Raw genomic sequence first — 25922 nt, 5'->3', positions numbered from 1 at the left:
GGTGAACTACATCCTGGAGTCTCGTGCCAGCACGTCGAGGGCGGATTACTTCGCACAGAAACAACGCAAACTGAACCGTCGCACGAGTTTCAGTTTCCAGAAGGACAAAAAGTCGGGCCAGTAGGGCTGGCGGCCAAACCGATCAGAACTGAACGGAGAGTGCGACGGGCCTATGTGAACAGAGGCAAAGAGATAGATGGGAAAATAGAAAGAGTAGAAGGATTCCAAGAAGTTTCGAAAAGGATAAGATCGAGAGAATATGGGATAAATATGAGACAGACGTTCTAGTCTCATCTGGATGGAGAAATCAGCCTCTTAAGGTCGGCCTTTCCTGGACTGACGGTCCTTAATCATATCAGAGCACTAATGCTCTCTGCTGTCACTCGAATGTACTAGAAAAAGCAACCAACAATCTAATTGAACAATTATATTAACGTTTGAAGCCACAGCCATCGCCCAGAACAGACAAAACCATCATCTGGACTCTGGATGCCAAGGACCGAGAACTTGCTGCTGTTTGCGTCAGTTTCAAAGACTTACTTCCACTGCCTGCAAACAAACTGTACATAAACGCACACCAAACGAACGCAGTCGGAACCTTAAAAGCCAGAAAGAGCAAGTCAACCGTATTATCTATTCCCATATGTATCAAAGATATTAACTTAAACCCCATCAGACTCTGACAGGGAAAGGGATCGTGATTTTTTTTTTTTAAACGAAAATGTAAATAGCAACCATATTCAGGGTCTGATGATCAACCCTCTTTGGCCATAGTACTATAGTGCCTGCTACAGATCAATATGACAACTGCGTTCTTCGAGATTTTAAGCGTCGGGAAAAGCCTCAACTCTTTTTACCAACAGAGGAGGCTCGTAGGTTAAGGAATGACAGATTTTTAATGATCAAATAAGAAGTGAATAACTACTTTTTACTATGATGTGTTTTTCCCCTCTGCATTGTATCTTTTGAGTGCATATATTATAACAGACCAAGCGCCTTCTATCTCTTTTAGATGGATGTTTTGGTTTATTCGGACTGTCCTCTTGGGCTGCAATGGGAATGTATGACTGTTTTTGCCACATTTCATTATAAATGTTAAAGATAACATTATTATACTAGGTTCATTTCATCTGTGTGTGTAGAGGTGGCTCGTTCTCCGCACCAAACCTGCCGTTTCAACCTGTTTCTTTCTACAAATGAGAGGAAACTCTTCCTATAACTCCACTTCAATCGCTGCTGTTGTTAAACTGGATTCAGGGTGTATGTTTTATCCAAAACGTTCTGACTCAGGTTTCCGACTGCCATGTTGTCTTGACTGATCTTGTTTCTTTTTTTCTTTCTTTTTTAATGTCTGTCAAAGCCAGAGAGCGATGAGTGATACTCACTTCAGCACTGACGGATGGACAAATAGAGCGTGTGTTCCCGTGATGGGGATAACAGCTGAATAGACATTTCAAATAAAACTTTATTTATAATATAACGATGACCTGGGGGGGTTATCATGCGGCCTATGGAATCAACAATATTTGCTACAGTACATGTATACTGTATATAAGTAGATTTTCTAATTAAAGACTGAACTACAATATATTTTGTCGTTGTGTTGTTTTATTGTGTTTTCAATATTTAAATAGGACCTATCATGCCCTTTTTCAAAGTCTTTGGGTTTTCATGATTGAATGTTCAAAAAACACATTATTTTCTCCATATTCTCCATTTTTGCAGCTCCTCTCTCCCCAGTCTGTCAGTAACACTGTTTAGTTCCTGTATCTATGAAGCCCCTCCTCCCAAAAAGCACAGTGTGCTCGGATTGGTCGGCTGGATCAGTGTGTTGTGATTGGTCAACCACTTTGAGCGTGTTTGGGAATGTCCTAACCCCTCAACACTACTGTGAGTTTCAACACACTACTAACTAAGGGTAAGTTTACAGGACAGCGATATGCTTAAAACTGAGAAGTTTTTACTTTGAGTGTCACGGATCTGCAAAAACAACTGAAAGCGCTGTATTCTGCTGTCAGGCCATTAGACGGCGATGAAGCACTACAGACTGAACAAGTAATACACATGAACTTGACCTCATTGTCTTTAGAGATTTCATGTTTATTACCGTTTACATGGAGACCGTTTTCAAAAACTTCCACTTTGAAAACCGTTTTCAAAAGTTTGCGTTTTCAGCCACCCAAAACGCCGCGGTTGTGTAAACAAACGGACAAATCACATAAAAAGTTTTACATTTTCAGTTGAAAACGGTGTTGTGTAAACAGTCTAGTGATCGACCAATGTATCGGTTTCCCGATATTTTTCCCTATATTTAAGCATTTTCCCATAATCGGGTATCGGTTTTGTAATATCGGATTCGCCGATAAACTGCGCCATCTTGTGGCCGCTTTGAGAATTCCGCCATTGCAGCCGCGTCTGAGGAGATCAGTCAACAACAACTCTGTGCACAGGTAAAGTACATGTTCTACTTGCTTTGCTTTAATTATTCAACTTTATTTAACATAGCAGACATGCAGAAATGAGATTTGAGACATACATGGCTGATATAGTTTAGGCCTATTTATGCAGCTTGGTTCTAAAAAATTTAGATGAACTCATGGAGTCACGTAGCGTAATCCGTCATGTCCTGCCCCAATAAAGACGTAACTTCACATGAATTAAATAAAACAGACATGAATGAGTGCATGTTGAAAATAAAAGCGCTGAATTTAATTCTTTATCTGTTGTATTTGCTCACCATTAGTCTCGAAAAAAAAGTTCGTTCATATTGCTGAGCACTCACTGGGTTGATGATCAGGAATGCTCAAGCACGGCCACTGAATGAAACTTTTGACAAGATTATCTTGTTTAAACACCCTAGATTATATTATCATTTACTAGCAATTATTTTGCTAATATAAATCTAAATATAGCCTACCGCTTTGTGGAAATTAATTATTAATTATCTATACGCGCGATCGCGGTTGAGTAGTAAGTTACAGTTCTGTGTAAATGCATAGATAAACATCAGAAAGCATTTCATGATCCAGCCCGACAAAAATATGATTAATAATATATTAGTTTGAAAATGCAATGATACAGGTCCTTCTCAAAAAATTTGCATATTGTTATAAAGTTCATTATTTTCCATAATGTAATGATAAAAATGTAACTTTCATATATTTTAGATTCATTGCACACCAACGGAAATATTTCAGGTCTTTTTATTGTTTTAATACTGATGATTTTGGCATACAGCTCATGAAAACCCAAAATTCCTATCTAAAAAAATTAGCATATTTCATCCGACCAATAAGAGAAGTGTTTTTTTAATACAAAAAAAGTCAACCTTCAAATAATTATGTTCAGTTATGCAATCAATACTTGGTCGGGAATCCTTTTGCAGAAATGACTGCTTCAATGCGGCGTGGCATGTAGGCAATCAGCCTGTGGCACTGCTGAGGTGTTATGGAGGCCCAGGATGCTTCGATAGCGGCCTTAAGCTCATCCAGAGTGTTGGGTCTTGCGTCTCTCAACTTTCTCTTCACAATATCCCACAGATTCTCTATGGGGTTCAGGTCAGGAGAGTTGGCAGGCCAATTGAGCACAGTAATACCATGGTCAGTAAACCATTTACCAGTGGTTTTGGCACTGTGAGCAGGTGCCAGGTCGTGCTGGAAAAATTAAATCTTCATCTCCATAAAGTTTTTCAGCAGATGGAAGCATGAAGTGCTCCAAAATCTCCTGATAGCTAGCTGCATTGACCCTGCCCTTGATAAAACACAGTGGCTGACATGGCACTCCAGACCATCACTGATGGACACCAGTCTTCCTCCAGACTCTGGCACCTTGATTTCCGGATGACATGCAAAATTTGCTTTCATCCGAAAAAAGTACTTTGGACCACTGAGCATCAGTCCAGTGCTTCTTCTCTGTAGCCCAGGTCAGGCGCTTCTGCCGCTGTTTCTGGTTCAAAAGTGGCTTGACCTGGGGAATGCGGCACCTATAGCCCATTTCCTGCACACGCCTGTGCACGGTGGCTCTGGATGTTTCTACTCCAGACTCAGTCCACTGCTTCCGCATGTCCCCCAAGGTCTGGAATCGGTCCTTCTCCACAATCTTCCTCAGGGTCCGGTCACCTCTTCTCGTTGTGCAGCGTTTTTTGCCACACTTTTTCGTTCCCACAGACTTCCCACTGAGGTGCCTTGATACACTTGAAAATTGATACAGCAATTTTTTGAGATAGGAATTTTGGGCTTTCATGAGCTGTATGCCAAAATCATCAGTATTAAAACAATAAAAGACCTGAAATATTTCAGTTGGTGTGCAATGAATCTAAAATATATGAAAGTTTAATTTGTATCATTACATTATGGAAAATAATGAACTTTATCACAATATGCTAATTTTTTGAGAAGGACCTGTATATATGCTGTTTTGTTTGTTACTTTCCTGACAATGTTATATTCCAGCTATATTCTTCAGTGAATTAATATTACCCAGTGAATTATTCCTCACTCTTAGTTAAAACCTATTAAACGGCACATAAACCTTCTAAACTAAAACTGTTTAAAATGAATTGCATTTCTGCAAAGGTGATATGACTCCCCTGTCAATTATTTTCTCCATATGAAAACATTAGACTTTTAACATTTATTTTGCCTATTATTAACATTGTTGCTGCTGATGCTTATAAATGATATGTATAATTTATATATAAATTATATAATGTAATAATATAAATGTTTTTATTGCAATTTGAAGATTTAATTTAACATGAAAGTATATAAATAAAATGGTTTGTTCAGTTAATTTGTGTTGTAATAATTGTGTCAAAAACAGAAGTATAACAGTAAATAAATATCGGTTCTGCATATCGGTTATCGGGCACATAAACATGCAAATAATCGGTATTGGTTATAAAAATTCAATATCGGTCGATCACTACAGTCCCTATCTCAAATAGGCCCTGCCCCTTTATTCTGCGTATGAATGATTTAAATGAGGAATATTGTGACGTGTTCGTTCCCGGAACAAAGCTCGAGACTACAATGGAGGCGTTTCTGGGAGTTCAGAAACAGTGACACTGAATACTTTATTTGATCTCTCCAGTATTTGTGTCTACAATGTATTTTCTGCTTTTTAGAGTAGGCTATTGTGGTTTTCTTTGCAGCATGCAAACTATATTCGGATGTGTATTGCTTGAGGGACACTATGTGTGTGGTGTTGAATATGTAGAGCGCTTATGCTTTTATCACAGCTAGGTTAGTGTCTTAAAAGGTTGCTGCCTATGTAGACAGAAAGGAAGGTCACTAGGTTTTGCATTAAAGCTACTGTTAAAAGCAAAATTGAAGTTCTGTTTCATTCTTACTGACCGCCAGAGGCAGTGTAAACATTATGGATTATCGCAGCGCCAGCTAGATAGGTCGAGAGAATATACCAACAAAGTCACGTGGCGTAACGTATGCTGAGCCCTGGAAGGTAAAGCTACAGTAGCTCAGCACTCTACCTCTTTCGCTTTCTCGCCTAGTTGAGATAGGTTGTATTGGTTGAGTGACGCGCTGTCAAGTGCAGCTTACATGAGCAGCGAGATTCGTCCTCAAAAGCTGTGACAGCGCGTGTCTACGCCATTTCAAGGATTTGGATTTTCAAGGATTTGGATTTAAATTAACGGCACTTGGTGAGTTTTGATTTTTCATATTGCTTCGGCGGTAACACTCTGTGCCTCTCGGTGCAATGAGTTAACGGTCTCCCGTTGACATAAGTTATCTACTTAGAGTGTTTTTCCTCGTATCCATGTAACATTTTTTGTCGCTCGGTTCAATCCGCCGGCAACTTTAGACACTTTTTATCTTTTTTCGTAAAATTTTTGTTGGTATTACCTGTCGGTTCACCCGAGGTAATCGTTTTATTTTACTTTTATTATTTTTTCATCCCGCTTAACTTAAATTTACGGTACTATCCGAGGGTGTTATTAGGGAATAACTATGGCTCACAGCTCGATAGCCACTGGTTTTCCACTGACTTGTAAGCTGTGCCCTAATAATCTTCTCCCTGACGACGGTCATGACATCTGCCCGTCATGTTTGGGTGTTCAACATCTGCGAGAGGCTCTCACGGACCCGTGCATGCACTGCAGTCTTTTGCCTATGTCGGAACGACGGCTCCGTCTTGCCGAGTTAGACCCTAATTCTACAGTGAAACTAGGGCAGTTAGATGTAGCCCCTTTGCGCACTCGGAAGCGCAGGGCGTCGGCGGCAGCTGGTGCTCCCCTCCCAGCTAAGAAGGCCAAATCGCGAGATGATGAACATTCACATGTTGAGAAAGGTTCACTTTCTATGACGGTGTCTGTGCTTTCTTCAGAGATGGCAGAGCTGAAACGCCTGCTTCACTCACTTCAGCCGGTCACATCTGCTACACCTGTGAGGATGACACGGGAGGATGAGAATGTTCAAAACCAGGGAGCTGGGGAAGAGTCTCTTGATTCCCCTTGTTTTTCTCATCGTTCAGAGTTTGATGTGCTTTCTACAAGTGCTTCAGATTCCTTTTTTCACGATCATGGGGATCCTATGGATGTTGCTGCACAACCATCACCTCAGGCTGTTTTCACTGGTTACCCAGCAGCAGAGGGCTCTAGTGGGGGGTCAGTTCAGTCGTCTGGACAAGCCCAGTCCTCCTCCGATGACACTTTGGCTGTGCTTCGAATGGCAGCTGCTCGTCTAGGACTTGATGAGTCACCTGTCCAATCTGCACAAACTAATGTGTTTTTCAGACAGACCACAGCTGCAACTTCTTTTGCCATGCCACCGTGTAAGGATTTTGTGGCTGAATTCTCAAATGCTCTCACTGGTTCTGGTCCACCTAAGCGGCGCTCAAAGATTGCTGAATCTATCTTCTATGATCTAAGATCTATGGCTGAAGCATATCCTATCGGGGTGGGTCGTGCTCCGGAAATAGAGCAGCCTGTGGCAGCTTTGGTGGTCTCTCCTGATGAGGCTCTACGAGGGAATGTGCGATGCCCCAGTGCGCAATGCGGTCGTACGGATTCCTTGCTAAAAAAGGCAGAGGAGTCTGTTGCCTACATTACTCGAGCAGAAAACACGATCTGCCAGTTACTTCTTGCTGCCACTAGTACGCTGGAACCTGCAAATGCAGATCCCCCTATTTCACAATTTCTGCAAACTGCTCTGTTGGCAACAGGCCATGTGACCCGCGAGCTGGGTAGTCTTACAGCCACGCTTCTGGCAGCCCGCCAGAGGACTGCAAGAAAACCTTGAGAGATCTTCCTTTTGTTCTCGGGCATATCTTTGGTCCAAACGTTCCGGAACTGTTGGAAAAGCGGGTAAAGCTGTCTGAAGCCACTCGTCAGCTGACACAGGTGCAGCGCAACCCTACCTTTAGGATGCCAGCGGTTCAGACCCGACATCACTATGCCGCATCGGAGCAGCGTTTCCGCCGGCACGCTACACCTCAGTCACAGCCCCCTCAAAGACCTCGTGTTCCTGAAAGATGCAAGAGTTTTTCGCCCACCTCATCGACAGTTTCCGGGAGGGCCCGTCAGCGTCCCCCCGTGACCACTAAAAATCGCACACGTAAAGCTTGAGACAGTCAGGCCGGCGGTCGATCGTTTTTCTGTAGAGCAACTGGAGTACTGGAGATCCAACACAGCAGACCCCTGGGTGTTGGCGACTCTGAGCAGGGGATATACTCTACAGTTTCGGCGCCGGCCTCCCAGATTTTCAAGAATTGTTCCTACGATTGTCAGAGACGCGGTTCGCGCAGTGGCTCTCTCTCTGGAAATCTGTTCACTGTTAGAGAAGGGAGCCATAGAAAAAGTTCATCCCCTCGTTCAGAGAGACGGGTTCTATTCAACTTATTTTCTTGTTCCAAAGAAGACCGGCGGTTTCCGCCCAATTCTCGATTTGAGGCTTCTGAATTTGTTCCTGAAGGTCCTTCCCTTTCGAATGTTGCGCACAGCCGATGTTCTCCGGTCTGTGACAGCAGACGATTGGTTTGTAAGTGTCGACTTGAAAGATGCATACTTTCACGTCCCAATTGCTGTACATCACAGAAAGTTTCTACGTTTCAGTTTCCTGAATCAAGCATACCTGTTCAAAGTGCTACCCTTCGGCCTTTCCCTTGCTCCTCGCGTCTTCACAAGGTGTGTGAGCGCAGCTCTGTCTCCTCTTTGGATGAGAGTTATGCGTATTCTTCCTTATTTGGACGACTGGCTTCTCTGTGCCCCCACAGAGCAGCAGGCCGTACAAGACTCCAGACTGCTTTTGAGACATGTGCAGAAGCTGGGGTTTTCTGTGAACAAGAAAAAGAGCCGTTTGATTCCATCACAGACCACTACGTTCATAGGAATGACCCTTAATTCCTGCCTAATGTCTCCCTCCCTGTCTCAGGAACGTGTGACAAACATTCTACAACTTTTGGCTCGCTTTCGTCCGGGTGTGTCTTTGCAGTACGAGGTGGTCCTACGACTGATAGGGATGTTAACAGCGGCTACAGTTGTGATCCCCCTGGGTTTACTCCATCTCAGACCACTCCAGTTATGGAACAACAGTTTGCGGCTAGATCCCACCAGACATCGTCATCAACTGGTTATAATTTCTCACCGTTGCATATGTGCGTTGAGGCGGTGGAGACAGTTAGAGTTTCTGAAGGCAGGAGTGCCCCTGGGTGTTGTTCCCTCTCGTCGGGAGTTGGTCACGACAGACGCTTCCCTCACAGGATGGGGGGCAACGTGGAATCGGAGGGGTATTTCCGGGCGCTGGACTCCGATCCAGGCCGCGGAACATATCAACCTGCTAGAACTCAGGGCAGTGTTCTTGGCTCTAAAGTACTTCATGCCGGTTCTGGCAGGCCACCATGTTCTTGTTCGGTCAGACAATACCTCAACAGTGTTCCATCTGAAGCACCAGGGCGGCACGAGATCCCGCAGGTCTCTATGGTTGACTCACGAGATCCTGACATGGTGTCAGCCACGACTCGCTTCACTGAGGGCAGCTCATATTCCAGGAGTGTGCAACCAGACAGCAGATGCTCTTTCCAGGGATCAAGTACATCCAGGAGAATGGAGGCTTCATCCAGATGTAGTGCAGGAGATCTGGCTACGATTTGGAAGAGCAGAGGTGGATCTTTTTGCTTCAGAGATGACCACCCACTGTCGCTTATGGTTCGCAAGGACAGAAATGTCGAGCCCCCTGGGCCAGGATGCGCTGTCTCATGAATGGCCGAACTGCCTGCTTTATGCGTTTCCACATACCCCTCTGTTATGGGAGACGTTGCACAGGATCTCCCTGTGCAAGCACAGAGTGTTACTCGTGGCACCACGATGGCCAGCCAGACCGTGGTTTCCTTTGTTGCTGAGACTTCTGACAGGCAATCCATGGAAGCTTCCCCCCAGGAAGGACCTCCTCTCCCAGTTGGAGGCCAGTGTCTGGCACCCGGACCCGGCTCGTCTGCAGCTTTGGGTCTGGCCATTGGGTTAAATCCTTCCCTGGAGCATTGTGACCCTGCTGTTATTCACACCATCTCTAATGCTAGGGCTTCTTCCACACAACAGATTTATGCTTCCAGTTGGAAGCTTTTTTCTGCAAGGTGTGAGGAACGGGGGCTCGATCCTGCAACATGCGACATTCCGAGTGTCTTAAGTTTTCTTCAACGTTTACTGGAGGAAGGAAAAGCAGCTTCCACGTTGAAAGTATACGTGGCTGCAATTTCTGCATATCATGTTCCAGTTGGTGGCTCTTCTCTTGGCTCTCACCGTCTTGTCTGCAGTTTTCTGAAGGGCGCACGCCGTCTGAACCCTGCTCGGAATCCTCATTTTCCTGTGTGGGATTTGTCACTCGTACTTGCAATCCTGTGCTCACCCCAGTTTGAGCCCTTGCAAAATGTTGACATTAAATGGTTGTCCTTGAAGACTTCTTTTTTGTTAGCTATTGCTACTGCGAAACGAGTCAGTGAGTTGCACGCGTTGTCTGTTAGTGAACTGTGCTTGCGTTGGTTACCGGATGGCTCCGGGGTGGTTCTACGACCCAATCCTTCTTTTCTTCCGAAGTTGCTTCTTCCTCAGTTCATAAATCAGCATATTGAACTGGCCTCTTTTCAGACTTCTTCAGGGTCCGATTCAAGTGCCCAACTCTTGTGTCCTGTTCGGGCCTTGAAGTGTTATGTGAACTCTACTGTTCAATTTAGACGGTCAGACCAGTTATTTGTCTGCCATGGTGGTGTGAAGAAAGGTGCTCCAGTGTCGAAACAGAGGTTGTCGAACTGGATAGTGGAGACCATTACGCTGGCTTACAAGGTGGCAGGGAGACCACTGCCCTGGGGACTAACTTGCCATTCCACTAGGGCCATTTCATCTTCATGGGCTGTTTTTAGAGGAGTTTCCCTGGTGGATATCTGCACTACTGCTACCTGGCCTTCTCCATGCACGTTTGCCCGGTTTTATAAGGTCAACGTTGCTGCTCATCATGCCGTCAGTTCTGCGGTTCTTCTGGAGCAGCCTTAATTTCATCAGGTGGGTGGTATTCCTCATGACTATGTTGGTATGTGTCATCCATAATGTTTACACTGCCTCTGGCGGTCAGTAAGAATGAAACAGAACGCTAGTTACGCATGTAACTGTGGTTCTGTGAATTCTGGATGACCGCCAGAGTTCTCTGTCACTCGGAATGCGCGAGAAAGGCGTACCGAGGTAGAGTGCTGAGCTACTGTAGCTTTACCCTCCAGGGCTCAGCATACGTCACGCCACGTGACTTTGTTGGTATATTCTCTCGACCTATCTAGCTGGCGCTACGATAATCCATAATGTTTACACTGCCTCTGGCGGTCATCCAGAATTCACAGAACCACAGTTACATGCGTAACTAGCGTTTTGTTTTAATGGTCTCTGTATAATGTAGAGAATCTCTTTGTTCCAGCATTAATACAAAGCCAAGTAGGTTTGTTAGCCTCAGGCTAGTGCAGGGTCTCTCCTCTGTCACATTTAGTTTGCCTTGCTCGCCCAACCCTACAGGCCATAAGACTCAAGAGAGCTAGACGTGGAACTGAACATGGAGTCGTCCAACACTCATTTGTATAGTTGTAGTCTTGATCTGCAGCTGTGGTGCTTTTTTGTTATACAAACAGAATTATGCAAGTAATACGACATGTAAGTAATGAGAGATGAGCTGGAGCTGATGTACAGTCAAACCAAAATGTATTCAGACACCTTCAACTTTCTCCCATTATCACAGTTTATTCGCTATAGTTTAGAAAATGGTAATAAAATATTGCAACTCAAGAGTTATTAAATCAGTTGATATTTCACTGGTTTTGTCCATCCTTTTGTTAGACTGTCTCACAAATGAATTATGTTGAATATCTGCCAGCTGTTAAATTAAACTACACAATTACATAATAACAATTTAGGTCAACCTACCAAGCAATGCTTTATTTTGTTCAGTCTGTGGTGTAAAAAGGTCGCTTTAGCAAAGAAAAGAAACGTAAGCAAAACATGGTCCGGTCAAAGTGTCTGAATAATTCCTGGTCCCAAATTTTACTGGTAATCCACTGTATGAAGAATTTTTTGTGTGTAATATGTCACAGTTTACATTATTTTGCTATCCTCACTTGTGAACTACACAAATGAGCTATAGTGTCCTGCACCCACTAGTAAAAAAAATATAAAAATTTATATCTGGTGTCTGCATAATTTTTGGTTTGACTGTATTGTGTCCGTGCACAGATTCAACAAGGTTCTGGAAACATTCCTCAGAGATTTTAGTCCATAATGTCATGATCGCATCACAGTTAACTGCAGATTTGTCGGATCTGAACATCCATGATGTGAATCTCCAGTTCCTCCACATCCCAAATCTGCTCTATTAGACTGAGATCTGGAGACCGTTTGAGTTTAGTGAATACTCCACTTGTGTTATCCTGCTGGAAGTATCCATGAGAAGATGAGCACATACATGAATGCTGCAATATATTCAGCATTAACTCTATTTTAGCTCATTCAAATAGACAGCCTGTTTCTTGCACTGACTGACTGTGGTCTGGTTTTCTTGCCTGCAATTCATCTGTTGTTTGACGGGTTTGTCTTTCCACGTGTTTCTGTTTTAAACGGGGATCATGAACTGCAAATCAGTATATGAGTGTTTGGCCCACGATCAGATGCATAAATGCGGTTTAAGAAACTACTGATTGCATTACACTTCACAGTTTAATGAAAAAGACAAACTAGCTATTTGTTGTTGTTTTTTTCATTTAAAAAGCAAGCAGCCCGTCATCACAGGTAGGCTACCACCGTCTCTCCTGGGGTTAAACTGAACCGGTGTTGTGTGGATCAGACACCAGCTGGCAGAGGACTCGTCCTCACACACGCCTCAGTCTCGGGGTTCTTCTGCAGCTGTGGCTCCTGAGAGATCTTTTTCTGCCCTCCATGAGAAACGCAGATAGACACTAGATAAAAATATCCTGGGACTTCGCCACAACCAAGACAATAAAGTTAATTCAGAGTGACAGTCATGGAGCCGGAGATGTATTTTCTCAGCTCTTGTTGCAGGAGGAAGAGGCTTGTTGTGTCTTCCTGGTGTCTCAGTGCTGTGAACATTTCTTCGCTTCTGTCACGACGGGTGTTTTGGCTCTTCATCCTCACTGGAGTCTTCCAGACGGTGTCAGCTTGGCTTTCGCACACAGTGCATTGTGTGTTCTGCTGAATGCAATTGGTTTGATGGTAGTCTGCTTTTCAAACCACTATGTTTGAATGCTGATGTGTTAGTATCAGAGCAGCCTGTGTTTTATTCTAATGGATAAAATGTGTCGTTTCGATTTTGAATGTGAAAAAACTCTGTGCCATGTACGTTTTTTCGGCCTGGGTTACAGAAGACTTTACCATTTACTTTTGAGAGTGAGAGTGAGAGTGAGAGAGAGAGTGAGAGAGTGAGAGTGAGAGTGAGAGTGAGAGTGAGAGTGTGAGAGTGAGAGAGTGAGAGTGAGAGTGAGAGAGAGAGAGAGAGCTGAATTTCTTTTCTTCACCGATATCCTCCGTTTCCCAGCAGAAGCAGCAGCTCTTCCGACGGAAGCTGACTGCCCTCTAGAGGTAGACAGAGCTGGTGTTTTATATTTAGTTCTTCAAACAGCATTTTCCACACACGTTTCAGAATGTACTGACCAGATAAATCTTTGGTGTCGTGCATTATGCACGTATCCAAATTGTATCATGCTGGATGCAGACTTAAATTATGTTTAAATAATTAACATTTTGGTTCAAATTTATAAATCTGCATAAAATTATCTTAAACACCATAATCCAGTATTCGCTCTTAAAGGGATAGTTCACCCAAAAATTCTGTCAGTAATTACTCACCCTCATGTTGTTCCAAACCCGTAATACTTTCATCTTCAGAACTCATCTGAAAATGACATTTCAGCACAAAATATTATGGTCATAAAAATAAAACCTAAAATAAAACTCGCAGGGAACGTTCTATATAGGTTATAAAATAGATTATATAAATAACCTATAGGGAATGTTTTGGGAAGAACTTTCTTATTTGGTTCCAAAAATAAATAACCAAATTAATTGTATCTTGCGCTTTGCTGCCCTCTGGAGGTTAAACATCGATACAAGAGTGACGTCAGCCATTTCAAAAGGAGAAAATGATAGCTGTTTTTATTTGTATCTTTTATTTTATTTATCTGGAATAATTGTAATGTGTATATATACATATATATATATATATATAATTTTCTTTATTTTTTTTTGATAACTGTATATTGTTATATGAGAATTGTTTTAACTAATTTGATTTTTGTTCTGTGTTTGTAATCCATAATAAAACTTAAAAAAACAAATTTAAAAAATCGTTGCTGAAAAAAGTGTAATGTAAAATATTTAAATGTAAAAATGACAGATTAAATGAATTAAACGGACTCATAATTAAATATGGGATCCTTAGTGTGACACGGAGAACATATCAGGAAAGGTAAAAAATCCTCCAACACACCACATGGTGGAGCCATGACATTGACACAAGGTAGGATACACTCTATCGTAATTATAAAACATCAGAAACAATTTTTCAAAGACACTTTTTTTTTATTCAAGCTTGAGATTGTTTTTTTTTTCTGTGAGACCGTGTCTTTTTTCTGTTGTTTTCAGCATAACAGCAATGGTTGACACATTGATCTTGAAAATATCACTCCTACTATATTAAATAATCATATATTTTACTATATACTTTATCCCTCATATACAGCATATTTTCAAATATCAAATATTCAGGCAGGTTAATTAGGCTATATTAATGTAATGAGATAGAAAAAATAGAATCACATGCAATCCTTTCTGTCTTTCTACCACTGTATATTTACACTCAGCTGGGCAAAATCACCTGGAACATGTGCTATAGCTGTTCTGAGTTCAGTCAGGGTTGTGCTATGACATGAATTCATCAATAAAGTAGTGAACAGATTTGTCGAGCAAAGTAGCTATAACTAGGAAACTCAAGGAGGAAAAACCCGCTTCAGACTTTTAGTGGTGAAATAGGAACAAACTGCAAGTACGTGCCAAAGTTTTAGAGGTAACAGCTCACAGATTCTTGAGTACTAGGACAAACCCAGCCCGATCTCATGAAAATGCGTATGTATACAACGAATGTTATTTCTCGTGCCATTTATAGCCTATACGCCAAAAATAGTTTTTGCGTGCATATGATACGCACTTTATGGCGTGTAATACGCACACACTCCACACCCCTAATCCTACCCAAGGGGTTTTCAGTGCTTGGCATATGCACGCAAAAAAGATTTTTGGCGTATAAATGGCACGAGAAATAACATTCGTGGTATAGATACGCACTTTAAAGAGATTTAAATGAGATTGTTCACATTCACAAATGAATGCGCCAAGGAATTAATTCCTTTGGATTTGTTCTATATAATTTCAGAGGTAGCCGATTCCTTTATGAGCTGCTGCTTAAAATTTCTTCTTTTCCTTTCGTCAACACCGACAGGTAGCCTACCGTTAGGTCAAATACTTTTTATATGACAAAAAATTACACTGTAAAAATGAATTGATAATACAGGATGGTTTTAAACAAAACAGACTGTATATTCCATCTCTGACATGCTTGACATCTGAGTGTTGATTTTGTTTTTGCATGGATCTATTAATTGGTGTTGCTAGCTATTAACAGGTCTAAATGGCAGATACAAATGTGGGCCATTTTGTGCAGTAGCTCAAGAATCAGTGTTGTTTTGCTACCACTTGTTGCATTTGCATTGTTGAATGTAAAATCTAAATGCAAAACCAGTAATATGCAAACAGAACCACAAAATATATACTATTTTTCCAGGCTTAATAACCAATATACCATACAGCAACTCTGATTCCATTTTTTCTATAGACGAAACTACAGCTGCATCTTCCTATATCCCTCATAATCATAACAACTACTAAAATATTTCCAAGTCTAATAGGTGATCACAAGGAAACTCTATCAAGTGACACGCTAATAAGAGATAACTCAGTTCACAGTGTTTCTGATGGAACAGTACCGGCCAACACCTAACGTGCAGCACATCACTGATACCACTATTTTCCAGGTTTTGTCTTCAAGTTCATTATTGCTCAAGTAATTCTACTAACCATACATAAAAAGCACCAATTACTTCATTAAATTGAAAGCTAAATAACAAACCATTTACAAAAATGAGTTTACCAGGTTGGAGCACAAAATTCTAGGTGTTGGTTGATTCTAAGCAGCTCTCTTTTTAATTAAAGCCGTTCCTCAAAGTACATTTAGTAGACCATGGATAATCCACAGCCCTTTGTGTGTACTGTGATTCTACTCTGCATTATTAAGTTCCTCTTTAAGTTTGTGCTAATCACAAAATCACTAAAAGTATGTGAATAATATAATATAATATAATTAATATAATTAATATAATATAATATAATATAATATAATATAATATAATATAATAATGCCTGTATTAAAAATACATGTTTTTTTTTTAGAGATTAAAAGAAATATAGTACCATATTTCTTTAGCCAAACCATTTTCAACATTTTTGCGGGACAATGTTGGCATTTTTTTGCATAGGAAAAAATATTCAGCTCTGACGTAAATAAGCACATAATTCTGTAGATTGATAAAATAAATAGAAGATTGTTTTTTCTCTCTCTTTTCATGAACAATAAAAGAATATCAAAAGATAATTGCTACAAAGAAACAGGAGGGCAGTAATTGCCAGTGAAGCATAAATGAACAAAAGCTGGGTCTAGATACCAAGTTAATGAAAAAAAAAATAACAATGCGAATTACTCATATTCAAAATCTGATGGGCAATATTCCTATATTGAATAATACTGACCTTGCAGACATGAATAAATTTTTTTCCATTAACAAAATACATATCTACAAACATGTATAACAAATAAGCTTGATATATTTAGATATGTACTATTGTGAGATCTACGCTTTAATATATAAAAGGTGCACTTGTTTAAATAATGTCATCTAAGAGATGTGGGTTGGCTACCCAGTCCAAAGTTCGTGGCTCGGAGGCTGCCATTATCATGCACATAAACTGCTTGCCGGTCCTTTTATCAATAGGGTAAATAGTAGTGGGCGTGAACCTCCTGTTGCTTTCAACAAACTCACAGAGTTTTTGGTAGACATTGGGATACTCGTGGCGAAGAAACACCCCTCGTATCCTCAACTCTCGCTGAATGTTGATGAAGCAGATCTCCCTGGCTTTCCTTCCCTCCTCACCTTCCTTGTCAATGTCAGCCATACCTGGTGGTGGGGTCAGGATCAACGTCTCCATGTCACTTTCCTTCCGATGGGCCTTCTTTTCTGGGCTGTAGGAAGCAAGAGCAACCTTGGCAAATTTCCTGACGGTTGGGGCTTGGACCCTTGGCGATGGTCCGTCAGGCACTTTATCACCAACAGCAATTGATACATTCAAGAGAAAACATTCATTAGGGTCATATTCCTTTCCCGCCTCTTGGAGCTCCTTGCAATACTCCCCAAGGTTATCCTTGAAGCTCTCCAGCTCACGGAGAGATAAGTATGTTGGCGTCATGAGCAGACTTTCTAGTCCAAACTGAAGGAAATTTGTGGACGAACCCGGATTTGGAAATCCCAAAAACAGGACACCCCTGCCTCGAGACAAGTATCCAACTTTGGCTATACGGGAGAAAGCTTTGTGGACCTCTGCTGTCTCTCGGCAATGCTTAATAATGTGGCGACACACACTGCCGATTCGCCCATAGAGGCAGCTCTCCTTGTGGACATCCCAGTCCTCGCGGCGACAGTTGCGAGAGCAGTAGTAAGTATAGCAGCTGTGGCAGGATTTAAAGTAGAGGCAGGCGTTAAACAAGGTCTCAGTCCGACGGCATTTATTGTTTGAACACATCATTGTGTCGTCCTCATCTGGACTCTGGTCAGGGGAGCACTCTTCTGTACTTCTCAGCCCATCACAACTCCCATCAGTGTCTCTTAGTGTTTCAGGATCTATTTTTATTGAAGTGGGTTGTTTGTCAAGGGGCATGCCACTTTCAGATCCTGCCATTGAATCCTTTCTTGCTGAAGATACTGCTTCTTCTTCATCAATGAGCTTTTTGAGTTGATCAAGCAGTTCCTCACTGGTCCTGGCTGGAGGCTTGTAATCGATGACAAGGTCAGCTAGAAGCTCATCAAGCTGCTCTAAACTTTGCTGTAGGGATGTGCTGCCGTGCGGTTTCTCTTTGGTAGATTCTCCAGAGCGGGATTTTGCTTCACGTTGAGGGGCTTCTTGATTTGGGGCACTTTTTGAATCTAGCACATCCCAACTTGCTGAGCGTCCTTCTGATTTACTAAGATTACCTGGTCTGATATCATTGTCTGTGATGGTAATTTCAGGTGTGACAAACCACAGCTTACTTGAAGAGCTCATGGCCTCAGTTGGACTTTTGTCAATCAAAGAGTTTTCAGATAAGGACAGTGCAGCATAACGCCTTGGTGAGCTGGAAAGATTGACAACAACAGGTTTAGGTCTTTCACTTGAAGTTTGTATCCCCTGACAAAGAAGATTCTCATCACTTTTCCCTCGAGGTACGGGCTGTTCCCGCTCTACGTGGGTATCGAGGATGTTATCCCAAGATCTTGAGTATGGTCTTGGGTCTGTTACGGTTCTTGCTGGCTCCATGCATGGGTTGGCATACCAAGTTGTGTGCTTTGGCTCTTGTCTCACTTTTGTGGGAGTAACCTGTGAGACATACGAGGAAGGGTAATGGCTAGAGTAGCCAGATACTTCTGAGCCGTACCAATCCTCAGATTGTGGCTGCACCACACGGGCATGTCGTCTTCCCTCTGTGTAATATGCCCTTGCAGGAATATGATGCTCCATTTGTTGCGTGTATGGGTCGGCCATGTAGAAGATCCGTGGAGGGGTTGTTTGAATCTGATATGTCCTCGGGTCATCGCCATAGTAAGTCCTTGCTGGAGGTGTCTGTATTATATACGCCCCTGGCTCACTTGCAGCATAGTGTTTAGAGTACGCAGGCTGTCCAGGGTAATGGTAGTGGTCAATTTCTGAGAAATATGTCCGGGAAGGTACAGTATGAACAATGTGAGTCCTTGGATCTTGTACATATTGTACTTTAGGTGAGTAGGGTTGGCTTGGAATGCTGTATCGGTCATCTTGATAATAAGTCCTTGATGGAGCTGTAGATCCATACTTCCCCAAATCCTCTGCATAGAAGAATTTAGTTGGCACGTTGGGGCTTGAATGAGCCCTTCGTTCCCGTCCATAGTGTTCCCTTGGCTCCCGTGGTGAAGCCACCTTTTGTAAAGGGATCTCCATAGGCTGCATGTAGCTGTTTGGCATACTTTGTGAATACTGGTACGCCTGCCTGTACTCTCCTGTGAAAGATTCAGTGGGAGTTGGTGTTCTCGAAGTGGAGAAATGGCGAGGCACTGTCAGACTCCGACTGCCACTGCTAGGATACTTCTGCCAAGGTATGTCCACATGGGATGTAGCTGCCTTTCGGCCACCTTGATGCATGGCCGACTCATCCGGTTTGATGTCCACCCGGCACCGAACATGTGGACTAGTTGCAGGTTTCTCTAGCCTTCCTTCATCAGTGCCTTCAGACACATATACAGGGGAATACCTGCTTGTATCACTCCTCTGCGGCTGCAGTTTGATGGGGTGTACTTCGTTCAAATGTGCCCGTGTGGCAGCATAGGAAGACTCTCTTCTTGGGGAAACTTCTGGCCTTGGCTGAGTGCTTTTATGTGCTCTTTGAGCTTCCCGGCCCCTCCTTGCCACTGGAGGGGAAGCATCAAATGATACAGGAGTTAGGCTGGTCTGAACCCGTGAGGCACTTCTAGATCTAGTCCTCCTCTTTTGTTCTGTCACAGCAATTTCACCAGACATCTCAGCAGTCATTGGCTGGGAGGTGAGACGGTAGCTAAATATGTCTGGGGAAGAAAACCGATGAAGTCCATGCCCTTGTTGGCGACCTAAGGCGTTCCAGGTAACATCTGGATTGGCCGCGTACCTTTCAGCCCTTCGGTATGGGTACTCCATTGCTATTGTATGATATCGGAGTTTGTCCATAGACTCAGTGTCAAAGCTACGGCAGTGCCTCTTTTTGCTTTTTCGAGTGTTCTCCAGTTTCCTGATGGATGGGGAATCACATTGTTTTGAGGGATGACAGGCTTTGGAGTGGGTCGAGAGGGAATTCACTTTGACATCTTTATACACAGTTGATACTAATATGTCAGGTGGATCTGTGCGTGTCATCTTAATGAGACTCTTCTAATTTTCCCCATTAAATTCGTTTAGGTTAAGGTTCCCTGCAAGAGAGGGAGAAAACAAAACAAAATTAGTTGGATTAAAAAAAGTTGCATTCAAAACTGTTGCATGAAAAAAGCATGAATACAAAGAGTGTTTTTGCGAACTGGATGATAACCACAAAAACGCAATACTAATTTTAAATAGCCTAAATTTAAAATGGTCAACAATAACTGCACAATATTTAGTATTCTATAGTTGATTAGTATCGCATAACCTTAGGGAGTAACTCATCAAGAAAAGATTCAGTGCAGATGTACGTGGCAAATAAACTCGTTTCTGATTCTGAATGGCTTCAACTGCATTGCGTTGTTCAGCAAAATAAGTTGGCAGGATGTATGCGAGTAAATTGGAGGTGGTTGCCAGAGGATGATGTTTCCCCTGGCAACAACATCATCTCATAACCATCATAGTACAAACAGTGAGAGGGCTCAACAGAATTGCACTGAATCCCTAATACAAAACCCCTTCTTTTCACCTTTGAAATGTCTTGGACTGGTAAATCACTTAAGAACACTTATGTAAATCTAAACCTTTTTATCTCTTATGCTTGGTTTCAAATTCAACTTTCAGCAATTCAAATCTGCTGGTTGAAGGCAGGACAGAAATAGTGTCTTGAGTCTATATTAGGCTCTTGAAGGCTCGTCTAAACAGATGCAATCATTTGTCATCAAACACAATATTGTACAAAGTTCCTGCGGTGTGTTGTAGAGGACACAACTGAAATAATGCATGTAGTCATTAAAGATACAATCAAACCACCATTGATGAAGCTCCTCATCCGTGTCGTTCCTTCGTTAATTATTTTCTCACTTTTCAGGAGTGTTACACAAATACTTCAAATCACATTTAGTTTCACATTGTAAATGTCTACTTTATTGCAAAAGGGAGATAGTATTCAAGACCTTCTACAAACTCCCCACTGCTAAGTTTATCACATTCAGCTAATCACATCGTGTTTCTACGACAGACATTATGTAAAGAAGGAACTGAAACCTCTACAAACATTTCTATCCCCAGGCGCTGCTTACTCACAGAGCATTTGTCTGGCAGCTTTTCACGTTGTGTCACAATCGAGTAGCTGCATTTGTTTGGAACACCCGCTGTCTACCAACATACTATGCATAAGCCCTGTTCGGACGGGACTAATTTTCTAAATTACTTTTGAGTTACAATTCTTATTACTCGACATCTGTGATTTCATGTACTGATTCGAACGAGACTAACATCTCCATGTTTACTGCAGAGGCGGGAGTGTGGATATGGGCGTTACAGACATACATGTCGTTTAATTGATTTATTTTTTATATAATTCTAATTTATTATAAAAACCCAATTTAAGTAAACTTCAGGAGAAACTAGCAGAGAAATCTAGACAAGTATCTTACTCTTACCTGACACTGATATTAAAAGTCTTTGCAGTTTCAGTGATTTGGCTACATTTATTAATTTCTTAATTTTTTTTTTTTTTTAAATGAAATGAAATGAAAGGTGTGCAAACGGTAGCTCCAAAAACACATGAGGAGAAGCGTTAGGATAATACATCATCAGCAATCACAGACATTCGCATTCGGACAGTATTCAATTTCACAGAGGACTGTTGTGTGAGAAAAACACAGACTTGGCAGATTCGGATGGGATTAAAACCGCAAAGTACGTCTGTATACCCCTCGAAAACTAGTCCTGTCTGACACACAAACAGACACAGACACAGACACACACAGACACACACACACACACACACACACACACACGCCAGAGTTGTGTGCAAGATAATGTCTTGTCCTTGTAAAACTACTGATTTGGCAATGCATCATTAGTTCATAAAAATAATATCCATTTGTACTTGAAATAAGAAAAATTGTTGGATCAATTGGCAGATGGATAGCTGAGATGATGAAAGAAAATCTAGTTTACAAACCAAGAAATGCAACCTTGCTGTAGAGTCTTGGTGAGAAGGTTAAAGTTAGTTAAACAGTCAACAAGATGCCTGAACAACTTTGAATAATGCATAATGCATCTTGAATTTTGTAAATACCGTAAAAATTACTTTAAAAAAATGATTGGAGTATGTTTAAAAAGAAACCTACTATTTCACTCTATCTACATCAAAATTTCATGTTTAATTCAATTCCATTTCTATGTAATAATTTGTGAAATTTACTTGCAATTTCTTAATGAAAATTGCTTCAAAGTAAATACTACAGCAATTTTTATCCAGTACAGTTTTGCTATGAAGGTTACCAGGAGCATTTGTCCAGCATCTCAGTGAAAATCACCAAATACAGAAATGAGACTCAAAGGAGTCAAGGCTTATCCGTGGCCTTTGACCTTGTCATCTGTAAAGTGTGTGTAAGTGCCTGTACTGTGCCATCTCCCCTCTCATCTCACTACTGCTGATGCCAGCTGACCCTTTTAACCCAGCGCAGACTCCGCAGAGATACAGATGGATGTGAATTATTGAACATATGAGCCTCTTTACCACCACATGTTTCCTTTATAGGTGCTGTTCCCTTTACTGTATACACAATGCACTACATTAGATAGATCTATCCATGAAGCATCCCTTAAAAACATGGAAATCTGACTTTTATCCAGCTGTAAAATTGAAGATTTAAGAATCATTATCGGTTGTTCAAAACAAGATAAATCTATATTTTTAACTCAGCCTTAGTAGACATGCAAAATCACAAAGCAGTCTACGGTGGGGTCAGCTTGAATAATTTTGCACGAGAAACAATATCACAAAAATAGCACAAAATGTAAAGCCACAAATGAAAGTCAAGGAGTCTTGCGCAGACTTTTCAAGCTTTTCAACACACCCAGTGATTATTTCTTGATGTGAATTCATCAGACCGTTCTTATCACACCCCCTTCAGTCTTATCAATAGCAGTCTGGTCTCATAATGCAATGCAGTCTTGAATAGGAGCTTTCCATGCTAATGTGAGGACTGCCAATGCTGCCCAATCCACGCAGAAGGCCCAGCGCTAATTTTCCATTTGATACGGGGGACAATGGGAGTCTTGTGAAAGGCTTTAAAACAAAAAGCTCCCAATCCTGCAGCCTGGGCTGCTAAACGACCACTGCAGAAACAGAGTGTACAATAAACACTTGACATGAGGACAACAGAAAAGCAATACTGCCGGTTTGGAAAAAATAAACTGATTATGGGATGTACTTTAAAAAATGGGCTGATCTGAAAAATCATTGATGTCCGACACCATCAAAACAAACGTCTCGCTCCTGTGAGGCCTTGAGAATGACCATCTGTTCAAACTGATCCGGTGACACCCAATGTCTCGACCTGATGAGCTGATGTTAATGTAGTCTACGTTTTGATAAGACAGACTTCTCTACACAGATAAATGGATTATAGGTGCAAAAGTGGTCCTTTACTTTCATTAACATACCAGAGTTTCACCTGCAATATATAATATATGCAAGTTATGTTAAATAGATTTATTCAGTCAAAATGTTGGGATTTTTAATGTTTTTGAAAGAAGTCTCATATTATCAATGTTGAAAACATTTTCATATGTTTGTAGAAAACCTGATAAAAAAATTCAGGATACCTTTGATGAATAGAAAGTGCATTTATTTGAAATAGAAATCTTTTGTAACATTATAAATGTACTTACTGTCACTTTTCTCAATTTAATGTGTCCATGCTGAATAAAAGTATTAATTTCTTTTTTTTTTTTTAAGAGAGAAAAAAGTACTGACCCCGGTTTTCTGAATGGAAAAAAGGGGAAAAGTCTGGCTAATTATTGCCACAACAAAATGTGATATTTTTTTTAGACTTTATCATTAGTGATCTGAAACAGATTTTCCATCTGAATTCTTTTAAACGTGCAGATTTGTGAATCATTTACAGAATGGGACTGACAGAGATAATTATATTTCTATAATGACAACCCTCGGAAGAGTTCAGCATGGTAATGGATATGACAATGTTAATGTATATGGTCTTGGTGGAATAAATCTGTTACGCTGCTGATGCAGAACAAGAAGAAACTTGCTACTGCCAAATACATTCACAGACACGCTGCTGCGAGCATGTTAGATATACAAACAGCTTAAATGAAATTCTCCTCTGCAGATTTATACAGGTGGAGCTGGGGAAGGGGGAGGGTTTCAGAGGAACTCTGCGCTGCAATCTGCTACAGCAAACAATTTAAATGTTGAGCATCAAGCTCATTGGCTGCGGATGCAGCAGGAACCAATCAGCTAGCGCCGTGTAGTTAACAATGTAATATCAGCAGATTGCATTAAAGGGATAGTTCCCCTAAAAATGAAAATTCTGTCAGTATTTACTCTCCCTCATGTTGTTCCAACCCCGTAAGACCTTCGTTCATCTTCGGAACACGAATTAAGATATTTTAGATTAAATCTGAGAGCTGGATCACTCCTCCATAGGCTTCTAAGGGATTGAAACTTGTTCCCCGAAAAGTTATTAAAGACATCGTTAAAATAGTCCAAGTGACAACAGTGGCTCAATCTTAAGTTTATCAAGCGACGAGAATACTTTTTGTGCGCAAAAACAAACAAAAATAACGACTTTATTTCATCTATTAATTTCCTTCTCTGTGGGCCTCGAGTCAGTTCACTAGTGTAATAGCGTAGTGTTTCTGTGTTGTACGTCACACGCATCACACACATGACCAGCGTCGGCCAATAGTGAGCCTACGTGTGACGTACAACAACAGAAGCTTACGCTATTACACTAGTGAACTGACTCGAGGCCCAGAGAGAAGGAAATGAATAGTTGTGATAAAGACGTTATTTTGGGGTTTTTTTAATTACAAAAAGTATTCTCGTCGCTTGATAAACTTAAGATTGAGCCACTGTAGTCACTTGGACTATTTTAACGATGTCTTTAATAACTTTTCGGGGCCGGCAAGTTTCAATCCCTTAGAAGCCTATAGAGGAGTGATCCAGCGCTCAGATTTCCAAAGATGAACGAAAGTCTTACGGGGTTGGAACAACATGAGGGGGAGTAAATACTGACAGAATTTTCGTTTCTGGCTGAACTATCCCTTTAAGGACCCATCAGCGTGCGCCATCTAGAGTTCTATGACAGAACTTGTCAAATGATAACTTAAAGATGTGTATACATCTTCGAATGAAAGGCTCTTACACAATTCACTGTAAATAAATGATGAATACATATTTGAGTGATTATACTATTCTTATATTCTTATACAATTCTCTATCTGGTCTTTTAACATTCATGAAAAAGTGATATTCAGAAAGACTCTGACATTAGGAGACCATGTTGGATGGTTCTTCCCGGCTGCTCCCAACAATTCCATCATATTCCCAGCCAACGAGCTTCCCAGTTTATGACCTTGTCTTTGTGCAGAGTCTGTGCTGTCAGTCAATCTGTGCTCTTCAATCTCTAATCTCAGTAATCCAATTCCCCTCGTGAACAGGACAGGAGTTTGTCTCATAAAATCGGAATCAGGCCAAGTCAAACACAGACCACAAAATGCCCTGAGGACGAGCTGCGGGTCAGGAAACATCCTAATGTACACGGTCTCAAAATTATGCCACACAATAATTCATGTGAAAATATCCAGTTTGCAAGTCTGAACCTGATTTCTGATCCACAATAGGTTCTGCTTTCAAATTTCGTGCTGTGCATCTCACTAAAAATGTATATTTCGTCCCTAAAACGAAAGAAAAAACACGAAATTTTCATGATAATGTTTTTAAAATGCACATTTGTTGTTTTTATTGTTGCAACACAAAAATGTATTTGAAAATATTGAGTTTACAAGATATTCTACTTTCAAATGTAGTCTTGTGCATCTCACTAGAAACGGCATAGGCTATATTTCACCCCAAAACCAAAAAAAAAAAAAGAAATTGTCATAATGGCTTTAAAATGCACTTTTTGGGGTGAAATATGACCCAGCCACACTTCATATGATTCACCCTGACTAGAATCACAAGACAAAGTTATCTATCTGTAGATTATTATATAAACGTTTCGTTACTGTCGGTCGAGAAAAAAAACACTGTATATTTGACACTTGCTTATGTCATTATATTATTACCATTTTACCACCATTTTAGTTTTTGACCACTGAATTT

At 41.2% G+C, this 25922-nt stretch overlaps 2 protein-coding genes across 2 annotated transcripts in view; one reads left to right on the top strand and one right to left on the bottom strand.

The window, feature by feature from the left end:
* mapkap1 (MAPK associated protein 1) overlaps positions 1–1586 on the top strand; it is a 33112-nt gene extending 31526 nt beyond the window's left edge. The window contains exon 12 of the mRNA XM_077241782.1: positions 2–1586. Within this exon, the coding sequence (XP_077097897.1) occupies positions 2–124 (123 nt within the window). The 3' untranslated portion in view covers positions 125–1586. The remainder of the gene's footprint in view (position 1) is intronic.
* Positions 1587–15985: 14399 nt separating this feature from the next.
* ajm1 (apical junction component 1 homolog) overlaps positions 15986–25922 on the bottom strand; it is a 15262-nt gene continuing 5325 nt past the window's right edge. The window contains exon 2 of the mRNA XM_077241789.1: positions 15986–19827. Coding sequence (XP_077097904.1) covers positions 16487–19774 — 3288 coding nt within the window. The 5' untranslated portion in view covers positions 19775–19827 and the 3' untranslated portion in view covers positions 15986–16486. The remainder of the gene's footprint in view (positions 19828–25922) is intronic.

This window comes from Siphateles boraxobius, unplaced genomic scaffold (assembly GCF_051911475.1).
Source record: "Siphateles boraxobius isolate OS27281-9 unplaced genomic scaffold, OSU_SipBor_1 24, whole genome shotgun sequence".
NCBI lineage: Eukaryota > Metazoa > Chordata > Actinopteri > Cypriniformes > Leuciscidae > Siphateles > Siphateles boraxobius.
This window is presented reverse-complemented; position numbering and strand designations above follow the sequence as displayed.